This window comes from Bombus fervidus, chromosome 4, assembly GCF_041682495.2.
Source record: "Bombus fervidus isolate BK054 chromosome 4, iyBomFerv1, whole genome shotgun sequence".
In the NCBI taxonomy this organism is placed as follows: Eukaryota; Metazoa; Arthropoda; class Insecta; order Hymenoptera; family Apidae; genus Bombus; species Bombus fervidus.
This window is the reverse complement of record NC_091520.1, coordinates 1,759,175-1,773,268: the sequence shown is the minus strand read 5'-3', so window position 1 is coordinate 1,773,268 and position 14,094 is coordinate 1,759,175. Positions and strand designations below refer to the sequence as shown.

The 14,094-nt window shown below is 29.6% G+C and overlaps 1 protein-coding gene across 1 annotated transcript; it reads right to left on the bottom strand.

Moving 5' to 3' along the window:
* Nucleotides 1-1,158: 1,158 nt before the first annotated feature.
* On the bottom strand, nucleotides 1,159-13,593 carry LOC139986989 (uncharacterized). The gene is made up of 5 exons (XM_072002802.1): nucleotides 13,148-13,593; nucleotides 12,666-12,733; nucleotides 11,560-12,567; nucleotides 10,977-11,306; nucleotides 1,159-9,855 (listed from the first exon to the last, which is right to left on the bottom strand). Exons 1-5 carry the CDS (start codon nucleotides 13,557-13,559, stop codon nucleotides 7,396-7,398), a joined length of 4,278 nt encoding a protein of 1,425 aa, XP_071858903.1. The 5' UTR covers nucleotides 13,560-13,593; the 3' UTR covers nucleotides 1,159-7,395.
* Between the last annotated feature and the right edge of the window lie 501 nt (nucleotides 13,594-14,094).

Below are 14,094 nucleotides of genomic sequence, written 5' to 3'. Positions count from 1 at the left end.
TGTTGCAACATCAGGAAACTACAACAGAAAGCACAGAACTTTTATCACGTCAATAAAAGTAGTTGTAGTTAGTTCTAAATAGTTGTAATTAGCTATAATTCATTACATCCCGTGTTTTGTAATTATGTTTAGGATTTACAATTGTATTTATATTATAACAAGTGCTATAAATTATTAATTCCTGAAATATGGCATGAAACGCAATTTATAGGTATAAAGACACGTTTGTACAATAATTATATTGTAAAAATAAGTATAAATTATACATGATTAAAACCAGAATTAAGCTGTATTTCTTAATATGTTCTACGTAATACAGATTATAGATAGGTACGTTAATCACTATTGAATTAACAGTAATTGTAAAGATTATTGTATAATTTTTTTTTAATTCAATGAATGAATAAGTTTTCTAAAGCGAATGTCTTATCATTGATCCTTAACTTCGTCCACCTCGCCTCATTTTACTCTCTTATCATTTTCACAAGTTAAAATAAGGGAAACGTCAAAAAATTAAAAAATTTCACAAATGTAAATAGAAAAACCAATGTATGTAAACACCAAAAAATTCAGAGAATTTAAGGACATTTCTTGAAATTTTGGCAAGTATAGCAATATGATGTCCTTTCTTGGAATTTTGATGATACCTGGAATAGGAGGTCATTTTCAAGCCGAAATTGTGTCACCTTCTATGCTGTTATGTTCTCCTGATACAAACTCGCAAAATTGGTCGAGAAATATGGACGGGTCAAGAATTTCACACTGAAATTCTGCCATCTCCAATAATGTCATGTTTTCCTAACATAAAATTGTAAAAACTAAGAAAAAAAAAGGTTAACTTTTTTTCATTAGTTTATTAATCGAAAGACTTAGAAATTATTATCATATTATTACTGTACAGGTGTCAGGATATTTATGAGACAAAAATCAAGAATTAAAAAACTGCGTTTTCGGCTTTGTTTTTTAGTTATTAACAATTAAAAATCGTCCAAAATGGCCCTGCACACGAGCAAACCTCCTTACACGAACAAGAGGAGGTCAATCTAAGCAGCGGGGCTTCTGTCTGAAACATTTTTTCGTATCATTCATATTTTCCGAGATATTTGTGCGTTTCCAGCTAAACAAGGCAAATTAATTTTCAAATAATAAATCGCAGTATGGTTGACCAAAAGTAATTTATTTTTCTTCTTTAAAAACTCGATGTGAAATGAATTCTACATATGTGATAAGTATAATATGTAAAACTACATACTACTATATTCATAATTTTGTACAGTTTTTACATGATTAACATAATATAATTATATTGTGTATAATAGCGTGTTTAGTTAACTATTGTGTATATCCCCTGTACCGATTTCTTTACAAGTGTGTATCTCTAACTCTTATATCGTTCTTTAACCATACATGTATTTATGTCACGTAAAAGTCATTAGATATTTACACATATACAGATTAATTCAATTCCGTATATTCTCAGACCTTTCGATCAATCCTTTCAGCTGCCATTATGTGCATCTTTATAATTTGTATAATAAGAGATATATGTACGTATGCGTGTTCGTTTCGCGAGAACGAGCCATCGTGTCTTAGTATATTGTTTAACAACTAAAGAATTCCCTAGTAAATAATGTAGTAGAAATCATGCATCCAAAAAACTGAAACACGTTTATGAAAAGAAATGACTACAAATTTTAATAACTTACGGTTAAAAGGGAATTAATAATGTCTTTGTAACAGATAGGTAGATCAGACAAATGAAAATACCAAATTTCAATTTCAAAGGTACATTTTGGAAATCATAGGTAAATGAAATTGATTAAAAATAATGATACCATCCTAGATAATTATGTTTATACAATGTATATCCTACACGTATGTATTAAGAGGGCAATGAAATAGAACCTACATATTTATCTACATATACATATACTATACGCTGTATAATTACGCGTACATCATGAAATCTTTTGTTCCAGATAAATAGCGAATATTAGAGTATTAACTTATTCAATATTATATTCAGAAGAGAAGTAATAACGTTAAGGAAGAAATATTTTAAAGAAGAATGATTAGAAACTTATAAATATTGAATTATAATTGAAATAACATTTGATTAAACTTTTTGACTATACTTGATAATACCATAAGGATGCCGTTAGTCTATCAATATGTATACGTATATGTATGTATCTATATTGTCAATATTTCAAGGTTCTTGACTAAAAGGATCAATATATATATATGTATATATATATATGTATATTGCCAATACAATATTGTCAATATTTATTAACAAACCGCATTTTCCTTGAGAACCTTTTAATGTTGACGATATTATTGATTGTTTGACGGCACCCTAATAATCTCACAATCAGTACATTACATCTTAGATAAAATAAGAGATTGAATAATGTAGGCTATTGCATTCAATAATACCTCAGTGTATTCGATTTCTACTATTTTCTTCTTAAAAGAAATAACTAACAGCCTATCGCATCTCAATTCAGTGTTTTATCGAACTAATTTTCAATAATATTTAAATATTAAAATAAACTATATTTCTCTCTGTTAAGTATCAACATTTATTTTACTTCGTACTTTTTCAACATTATATCTGTATTATTGTAATGTAATACAAATTTATCGATAAATATTCTATGGATAGCTTGATCTTACAAGCAACTCCTTTCGTATAAAACAAACTTGGATATCGTGTTTCTCTCTTACGTGTATTTACATCGATGATGATTACTGTACATATATCGACATAAAGAGAATCATTTATACGTATGTATTTCCGGTTACCTTCTCCATCCACTTGTTCTCAAAATAAAGTCAATTCAGAAACAAAATTAAGTGCAATTAAATGGGATCAGAGCTGTGTATCCTATATTTATCCTCTACCTAGTGAAAATAATCGTAACGTTTATAGATTGATTAACTATAGTGATTTATGACGAATAGACTAAAGGCACCTCAAAGTCCACAATATTTTATGTTTAGCACCTGTGTCGTTTCATTTTATACGAAGCTTCTTCATTTGGACACAATCGTAAAAGTCTTCTCGCTTTTCTAAAACCAAATACGTACAAGTAAGTACATGCATCAATTCGATGCTATACGTATACACCTTGTTATATATTTTACGAAACATAAATATCTTTCCTCGAAACAAAATAAGACTTGATTATTAACGAGTGTTTATAAAATATAAACTAATAGGTATAAATTTTAAAGTGCTTTCTGTGAAAATAATTATTATTTATATATATGTATATCATATAGTGGCATACACATGATTATACATTATCTAAAACTATATATGAAAGTATTTAAATTTAACTGTTACTGATAAATCATGTTAATATAAGAACCTGTATTTTAAAAATAATTCAATAATGAAATGTAACATACCTCTTAAACAAACATCGCATCTTCATCCTTTTGTAGTTACTCTGCACCAAAGTTTTAAATTAATCTAAATTATGATTACCTCGACAACGTGCACTTTCTACAATTTGTAAATATTTCGTTCTTATAAATGCAAAAATGTAATCGTCGATACAATAAAGTACTTAGTTTCAGTGCAACAAAATCACTATAATACATACAAGTGAGAAGACTTTTGCAATTATTTGCAAATATCTAATAATTTATGACAGAGTGAAGTAAATATTTTGTTGTTATTTCAATTTGGTCCAATTTGAAAGACGACTATAGATTAAGTACGCCTTTAACAAGTTTTCCTTTAGTACGTGTAATAACATAAAGCATAGCAAAACGAACAATAATTTGTTTTCAGTTTCTTTTCGGTCCAGTTATTATGTTGATAATATACAGAGTGGTACAGAACATGCAGAACCCACTTCAAGAACCGATTATACATCTAAAAGCAATGAAAAACATTCATATACATGTATGCTCCGTCTGTCTTTGTTTATAAGATAGAACGAATTTTGTAACCAGAGCAAACTCTATTAAAAATGTTGAAGTACTAAAGTTCAGAACTGAGCTTCTCAACAAATTGAAGAGAGCATCAGGAACCACTCAGATTGCATCCAAATCCATGACAAGACGTCTACTGGGTTGGCTTGAAATGCAAGGTGGTGATTCTCAGCATCTTCTATAAAGGTAATTTTAGATAACACAAAATCAAAATAAAAAGTTCTTTCTATCTGATAAACAAAGACAGATAGTTCATATGTCCGCACGGGTTTCTTTTTCTTTTAGGTGTACAATCAACTCCCAAAGTGGTTTCCACATGTTCTGTAATACCCTGTATATAATATAGATTCTCAAAATTCTTCCATAAGTAAAATTTATGGAAATTTAATCAGTGTGGGATCAATATTTGGGATGTTTTGTAATCATTCTTTCTATAATAATTACTATAAATTACTTTTTATATGCCTGTCAGTGGTATAGATACTTAGATACACTTACATAAATTAAAAAACGAAAAGAAATATAATGTTAATTACAAGTTTTATTCTATATATCTGTAAATAAAATAATTTCATTTACGACTAATTGGAAAAGAACAAAATATTATAAAGTCGATGGAATTATTTACTCCTTCTGACTTGTGTCTTTTTTGTTTGTTACGTCTTTCTTATCTAAAATATTATTCTAATAAAATTATTTAAAGGAGTCATCGGTAAATAGGGTTTGAAAAACATTGTTGATGTATTTTTAAAGCATTAATAAAATACTGTTTGTGAAACGTAATATAAAAACCATGACTAAATGCTGCTGTAATTCAACACTAGAGAACTATTAGATGTTTTGTAACATTAAAATTTATTGTTATATATTATAATTGTGACTCGACATAGGTGCGTTGCAAGACAATTGAAATCGTTCAATATTTAATAACTTAAATAAGAATAGAACAAAGAAATCACCACGTGACACAAGCATGTAAAAAATATTTTTAATGTTAGAGTCTGAGGATCTTAAAATCTGAAATTTTTTGAAAACAAACTAGTACATTAATATTATGTGTATGAATTTAGCATATCATATAAATATATATAACTTAATGTGATATTCTTAATAATAACCGATGTGTAAATGTTACTAATATTATTATTCATACTACAATACATGTAAGATGATATCAAATAACTTAAAATTAAAGAAAATATTCGCAATATGTAGCTTTGAAATAATAACGTAATCAGTACTGTACACACTGATATGTGAAAAATAAAAGAACGAGAAAGAATATAAAGGAATATTACAAAATAATATGTTTGTTATCATAAACGGCAGACTCTTTATAGCGTAAAGTATTTTAAAGATAACATATACACAAACTACTCTAGATATTTTATAAAATATGATGTATTTGAAATTTTAAGTTTTTACTCGATAGATTTTGTTTCATAAGTATGTATTACAACCAAAAACCAGACAATGCGTTTAAAATTATTTGAAGAAACACTAGTAAAATATATTGCATAATATCGTTCTTTTTTGTGTTTTACTGGAAAATAAAAGTTTGCAAATGAAAGCAGCGATCGAAAATTCTGCAGTATTCAACGATCAAATAGAATACTTCTTTGAAATTTAGAGAAAATTTAAAATTAAATAAAACAAAAGGATGCGCAAACATGATCATTGAATGATGCAGATGTTATACTTGTATCAATAATGATTGTAAAATTTGTTAAAGTAGAATGCTATTTTGTAGAAAATTTATTATTTTAATGAAAAGAATTTCTTTATCCGAGAAGAATATACAAATCATACGAACGTTCTTTTGTTTTCTACTGATTTATCAGTACTAAGTGTAAACTGAAATTTTCCAAAAGTTAATATCTATATAAATAAATTTTAATTTTAGACGTAAATAAAGTTAAATAGGCCAATTATAATTTTTGTAGAACAGAATATATTAACTTATACGAATATTGATTTTTTACAACAGTTTCTACTGTTAAATAATGTTCTGTATGCACAAATCTACACGGTCATTTACCGGCACTTTACCCAGAAAGGCAAGTTCTTTTTTGTTATACATTTAACTGAGTGCGGAAAGTATATTATGATTTGTTGTTGCAACAGTTCGCTGTATCAATTGTTAATCATTAATTAAACTAAATATTATTTGTATGTATATGACACAGTAAGACTACTTATACATACATATCGAGCATGTTATACAAGCTCATCTTCGTCGAGTTTGTCGCATAAATAAAAATTCTTTAAATATAAAAAACTAGCACTTAATATAGTTTCGCCGGCAATACATTACGATAATTAGACTTATCGTGACAGAGACATAAAAATACGCGTGTAATTTTGTTAATGTACAGCTTTTGGTAGAACGTTATATTTCTTTCATTTAATAACCACTACATAAGATATAGTTTCTCTTTTTACCATTAAAATGAATTTTAAGTAATTTACAAGTTAGAACAATCCTTTCCTTAGACCGGTTATCAAGTTTCACTCTTTAGTATATTTGTTTAAACAAGGAAAGTAAAATTTTAAAGTAAATCAATATCTTCAACTTGTAGAGAATGTTCAATGTAACTATAAATAATTTACATTTCTATCTTCTTTTCCAACTATTCATATATACATATACACACGTACGTACGCGCCCGCACATACACATATACACGTATGCACGCATATAAGCGCATGCAACTGTACATGCAGTATGTGCATATAAACATGCACGAAATCATACACATACACCCAGCCACACACATAAACATGCGCGTAGCCCTCACACGCACATACGTACATACATTTATATGTACATATGTTTACAGTTCAGATAAGATTTGTTGTACAAATCTTCTATTTTAATGTATTTTTAATGTATTAATCTATGTACAATGTACGGCAATGTAACGTGCCGATCGAATTTCTGATCACAAATTTGTACAAATTTCTTTTGTACATATATCATATTGGTCACCTATTCTATAAATATCTATTTCATTTTCCTTCCATTATCAACAGTATATGAGACGCTCAAGGATTTTATAGTAAAATAATTTTTGCCATTCATTTTAGAAAGTGCTTTTAGACGATAATACTACTTTTACAGTTTCAATTTTCTTGCTAGAGCTAAGGCGTGTAGAATTGCATGGAAATGATGACGTAGCAAATTTTCAATTAGTAATAGTTCTAACTGGTCTTTGCGTAAAATGCAGCAATTATTTCTACTTTGATGACGTCTGATATATTTTTATGATACTTCTTATTTTGGTAAGCGTCTCATATTTCTGTAAATTCGGACATACAATATAAATGTACTATACCCAAATCAGTTAGAACCCACACACATAATATTATCGGCATATGAGCTCGACCGTGCGGACTGTTATGTCTAGTAAGCAGATTGTACTATAGCTTAAGATAATTTTCACCTTTTCACGTCGATACGACGGTATTTGTCGTTGTTGTCTGAGCCACTGTTGTCACTGTTATCAGACTTAATGTTGTGCCGAGAGTACTCTCCTCTGTTGTTGTTGTTGTTGTTGTTGTTGTTGTGACAACGTCTTTTTCTATACATGTCTTTTTTGGCTCCTTATGTTCTTCGGACGAACTCGACTTTCTTTTGTGATTTGAACTCGATGAATGAGAACGACTCGATGCTGCGTCATCCTTCGATGAACGACTGCTGGATGACCTTTTCTGTCCATCCCTTCCATGACTGTGGTGCCCGTCCCTCCTTTTTTCCAATTTCCTATCGCCATCTTTACTATCCGTTCGGTCGGTACTTTTACTAGAAATGTTACAATCTTTGGGCAGTGAGATAATTTTCAATGAATCTTCTTTGCTAGTATTTTCTGCTGCTTTATTCTCCGATTTATTACACGAAAGACTTCGATGATGATGTCTCTTGTGATCTCTGTCACGCCTATCTCGATCTCTTCTGTCTTTATGCCGCTGATTTCTAGAACTTTTATCATCTCTATGCTTTCTTCTAGATTCTGGGTATGCTGCATGCGCCTCGGGTGCTAATTTAGATGAATTTTCATCGCTGCTAACGTTCCTATTATTGTGCCTTTCGGTTTCTGTTAACGGAGACGTAGAGATTATTGAGGAAGAATTTGTTATTTTCGTCGTTGGTAATGAATTTTCTTCACACGTGTTACCACTAGTTAATATACAAACTTTTTCATTTTTTGATCTTTCCTTTGCTTCGTCTTCAGCCGTTTCGATTAGCGCTTTTATTGCATTTTCAGTTGCACATTCCATTTTCGATGTGAATGCCAATGTAGTTTCTATCTCCAACAATTGACAATATAGTTCTATTTTTGTCTTATCATCCTTGTACTTTTGTTCAGCAATTTCAAAACTTTCCTTATGAATTTTTTCCAGAATTTCTTTGGAAGCTTCTGCAACACCTGTCCGTAAAGATTGACAGACTTCCTCTACGTCAGTCTTTGATTTATATATTGCAATTTCTAAAGCTTTATCAACAACTTCTGTTGCGTAAGTTGTCGCTATTAACTGCCGTTGTGTTAACACAGTTGGCTCGAGAATAACGGTGTTACAATCAGAATTTTCGTGTTCCAAACAAACCTCTGGCGGGCACAATCGTCTCTTACCTTCTTTCGACGAAGATCCCGAAATATTGAATTTATTCGCCGATTTAGGTTCTGTGATATTTGAAATGCTTTCCTTATTCGATGTAGTATTAGTGCTGGATCGACTGTGATGACTTCGATTATGATCTAATTTATGACTACTACAATCATATTTTTTTTTCTCCCCACAATGACTACTGCTACTGCTGCTGCTACTACTGCTACTGCCACTACTGTGTGAATGATGACTGGATTTTTCATTGCATCGACGACGATCTTCGTGTCTCCTTTCAGATCTTTTATCATCTCTCTTTCCATTGTTTTGTTTTTGTTCTATTGTACTAGTTTTTGCAGGCTTATTGTTAAAAAGATCGGAACAATTATCATTATTCTCTATAGAATCTTTCCTCTTACTTGAAATGGAAGAATGTCTTGTATGGTCTCTGCTCTTACGATCTTCTTTACGTTTTCCATGATGATCTGATTTCTTTAAATTCCCTTGATATTCAGCAGCTCTTTCCTTTGCCTTTTTTTCTTCCAGCGAATCAACAGAATGTTTTTGTTCTACACGTTGACGATTTGTATTTTCTTTTTGCTCATCTCCTATATTTACAGTTTCCAGTGGCTTCTTCTCCTTTATTCGGTGCTCGTTTCCTACACGTCCATGTCTAACACTTGAATTGTGTTGTGATTCTTGATAATACTGTTTTAATCTAACGTGCCATGCTATACTTGAAACTGCGGAAACCGTTCTAAACTGATGAATTATATTACGCGGTAAAAAGTAAATATCATTATCATACAAATTTATTCTAGCATAACGAATACCCTGTCTACGTAATTGATTTAATTTGGCGTCTTCAACCCATTGTACACATTGTGATATCGGTGGTTCATGAAGATCTAATTGTAATTTTTCGACTAGCTCAGGAAAATCACCAGCATAGAAAGCTACAACATCTTTTGTAATTCTGTTATATTCCGATGGTTGTCCACCATGAACAGCTTTCAATATACCAACTGCTGCTGTTGTCATCCTATCTAATCCATGACCAACATGATCAGCATGTGCCTTGGTACGGTCTTCAAACATATATTCACGAGCTTCACTAAGGCGTGGCAAATACTGTAGATTTCGTAACTCATTAATGCCCGTTCTGCGCCGTTTATAAGGACTTTTATTTATATCGGCTGTTGGAACTAATTGTTCACCTGGTCTGATCCATAAAATTGGACCATCGTTTGATTCTTCAGGAGTATCCATCTTTACAATAGATAATGGACCCCAAGGCATAGTCTAAAGTAAAAAGGTGAAGACTTAATAAGTTATGTATGTAAACATAAATTCACCTTTCTTGGAAACATGCATTTCTTGTCTTTTTTTTTTTTTTTCTAACAAAATATTCTTTTTTGGCTGTTCTATGATTGAGTAATATCTATCAATGCTTCATTGAGAATTATTGTAAATAGTTCCTACTGCATTTAATCTATAATGTAAGTTATTATATATATATTATAATCTTTCGGATTTCTAGCTTTTTTTAAATGAAAATTTTAGCTCTTGGCATAGTTGTATATTTATATGATTTATTCTTTCTCTAATATAAGCTGAAAAAAATAATTATTTTAATATGTCCCTACAAATAAATTATATTATTACTCCATTACATTACATCAAAATTTTTAGGATATTTTTAAATTTATATTATAATGTACAATATGGAAAGAAACAAACTAATATTTCAGAATCAAATACCCCATGCTATATATCTATAGCCTACATTTAATAAAAATATGTATTATTAAATCGATAAAAATTTGTGAGCATGTACTAATGTATATTGGGGATATTAGACACATTTAAAATTTTATATTTTTTTTTTAGAGTTAAAACAAAATACTTCATCAAAATTGCTCAATTAACCAATGATAGAACATTAAATGTTCTTGAAAAAAGTTATAGTTCAAAAATACTTGTACTGTCTTACATCTAGTAAAGAATCAGAAGTTGCTTTTTTTACCAGTTTATAAATTCACAGATAATGACCAATACTTTTAAAGAAAAATTAAAATAATCAATAAATGTTTCTATCTTTGTATCATTTAGTTATTAAAACTATCTATAATACAGATCACAGGTTCATACAGATCACAAATTACCAATATATTCAATATAATCATATATCGGAAATATATCAATATATTCGTAATTGCTGTACAGATTGTTGTAAAATAATTATAATATCAATGTTATACAACATAACTTTATATAGCATAACATAAGAATATAATTAGTAATTTTATATTTGAAACCATGTTTACCAAAAACTACATGTGTAAACAATAAAAAAAAATATATTCTATTTCTTTAATAGATCTAATTATTTATTTCGTTTAAAATATAGAACCAATACTTACCAATTTTAAAAATGTATTCTCTTCTAATTTCTGTAGAAGATCTGGGAAATATCCGCCAACTTCTTCATGAACAGTTCCTACAAGACTTATTTGGTGGAGAGGTCCATATCTAACAGTACCATTACTATAAGCTTTACACACTTGTTCTTTGTACTGTACCATAGTTGTAGTTTCTATATCGCTGCTTCTCCCTAATACACCATTTTTAACAGTCAATGTAGGATAATTATCTGCCATGTAATCCAAGAGATCAGGAAGATATGCTGCAGCATTGTGCACTATTCCCATAACATGATACGCATTACCATTTTCATCCTCTCCAAAAACTACCTATAATATTGAATTTTTTTATTTATATTTTGTTACATTATATAACGTACAACTTATATTAATTTATATTTTCTGCATCATTTAAAATCAATTTTAATAGACCATATTAATCAATCATATGTTATTTTAAAATAATTATTAAACATTAAAGTAATATTAAAATGCAATTATTTTAGACAATTATATTGATTTATATTAGCGATTTTCAACTATTATTAATATAACTTTTTAACTCGTATTTATATTTACGTACTTTAAAATATTCTTGAGCTAATTCCTCTAGTTGTTCATGAGATAATGTATCAATTTCATCTTGATACATATGCACAACAGTTGCACCACCATTAGGATAAGTCTCTATGTGAATGAATTTCTTGTACTTTAGGCCTTCTAATAACTCACTTTTAACTGGTGTATTGTGAAGCATTTTGCAATTTTTTGTTTGCAAATTTAACCTGAGATTTTCATTTGTAGATTTTGAAAATGGATGAGACATTGGCTTACTGCTTAATGAAACTATACTACGATCTCGTTTACATTGTACACCAATATTTGCTCGTTTTATTTTACTACGTTTATAACATCGTGAGCAATAACGTCGTTCGCTATGTTCTTTACTTCGTTTCTCTCTTGAAGATGAGTATGATTTAGAATGGGAACTCGAAGAAGTAGTGCCAATACAATTTACTGATTTATCATGAGACAATGCAGCATCTGTTCGACCAACTATTGTTGTAGCTATGCTATCACCAGTCCAATCTGATTTAATTATGCCTAATTGCTCTTGAGAATCTGTCAATTCTGTTTTTACTTCAATAAGCTCTAATTTTACATCTCTGTGAATTGTATCCATCTCATTATCTGTTTTTTCTTCTTCGATCGATTTTATTTGCATAACAGGAACTTCTTCAACTTTCTCCAATTGTCCACAAAATGAGTAAGAAAGATTTTTACAAACTTTAGCAGTTAAATTACTTCTGTTTTCCGAGTCATACTTTGCTGTATCCATTACAACAGTTGAGGTCATAATTGGCGATGTCATACTACTAGGAAGTGTTGTATTTGGACTGTTTGGGCTATCAGAAACTCTTGGAGGATAGTCTGGACTTCTTGGGCTACTAATCACTTCTCCATTACTTTGAGGGCTTTCCCCTAACTGAGGTGTATTACCATGTTCAAAATTTACACATCCTTCTAATTTTGTTGACAATGTGTGCAGTCCACCAGATACTGTTGTATCTTTACTACATGCTAAGTCAACCTAATAAATAATTATAGATTCTGATTAATAACAACTCAAAAAGCTTTGTTATTTATTACTTCCATATAAATTTCATAAATATAAACAAATATACATACATGAATAGCATGCTGAACTGGCTCAATTAAGGTTTTCACTAATTCATTGTTGCAATGATCTGGATTTCCTATAATACACACATACACATAATATTTATTTTATAATATAAACTTAATCTTTTAACTTGATTAATAATTTAATACATACATGTTTACCTTTTATGTAGAAAAATAAATGTTTTGTTTTCATAAAGTATAATAAAAATATATTTTATGTCATACAACAAAAATGTATTTTTAGTATCTAATACTTATTAATAAATATTATTAAATCAATTACAGTTATATATAAATATTTACTCTTTTTTTTATATTGTCGTAATAATCTATTAAAATAACTATAAACAATAGTTCCACTGACATAAATATCAACACAATTTTTACATCGCACGACCCTTTCTAGTATATCAATTTTTTAAATAAAATCAATATATCAGTTCATGTATTCGTATAACATCTAATATAGTTAAATATGATATTACCGTCTGGTTGTTCAGAAATACAGGTAACAGTATCCAGATCATTCCTTTGATTGGACATGCTGTGCGATTCCAAGGAAGGCGTACGTAATTCAGTATTAATGGGAATTTTAAAACTAATACGTTCCTCCACATCACCAGAAGAGCTCATGAAATTCACGTTTCTTCGTAATTCGTTCCCTTCCGTGTTTGTATTAAACGATGACGCTGTAGAGAATATCGTGGGCGTCCTAATTGAATGTAGAGCGAAATTGTCCGAAAATTCGTTTGTCTCTTTGATAACACTATTCCACGTTGTTCTCGACACTTTTACACTGTTTGTTTCTGCTTGTAATGGATCAAATACTTGCTGAATCGTATTATTTACATCACATCGTTCGTTTGACACGATACCTGCACCAGTTTCGGATGCCATCTTGATTCTGCGAGCGACGTCCTGAACATAACGATACTACGCAACATTTGATTGGATACTTCTTAGCCGCCTTTTGAATAGACCTTATTCTATTCGTCTGAAATCGGATAAAAAGTAGGGGTAAGACCAGTAGATATAGAGGTACTATGAACATTTTTATTCATTGGAATCTTCGATCCCCAATCTTATTTTCTCTGCGATTTTTTGATTATAAAGAACTATATATTGCTCATAATTCTCACTTACATTGTATAATAATCAGCATTTGAATATAAAATACTGCCTGCATTTTGAAATAATTCACATTTGTTATGAATATATGGCCTTACCGGCAAGTTAAAAATCATTTTTATATTTAAATAATTTGAATTTTAGCAAGTTATAATTTTGTAGTTTTTAATCTAAACCGATAATTATTTCCTCTAAAGATTGGTATAAATTTTGAAATAAGACGTAGGAATATCGATAATATGTTGTATTATATGATACAGGAACTTAAATAAAAAGAAAAGAAGAGAAACTATAATAAAATATA

Bases quoted from the DNA above. Each gene is read 5' to 3' on its own strand.
- LOC139986989 (XM_072002802.1), bottom strand. From the start codon at position 13,559: ATGGCATCCGAAACTGGTGCAGGTATCGTGTCAAACGAACGATGTGAT. The intron at 12,734-13,147 runs GTAATATCATAT...TGTGTATTATAG, and splicing joins TATTTCTGAACAACCAGACG to GAAATCCAGATCATTGCAAC. The intron at 11,307-11,559 runs GTACGTAAATAT...TCAATATTATAG, and splicing joins TAGCTCAAGAATATTTTAAA to GTAGTTTTTGGAGAGGATGA.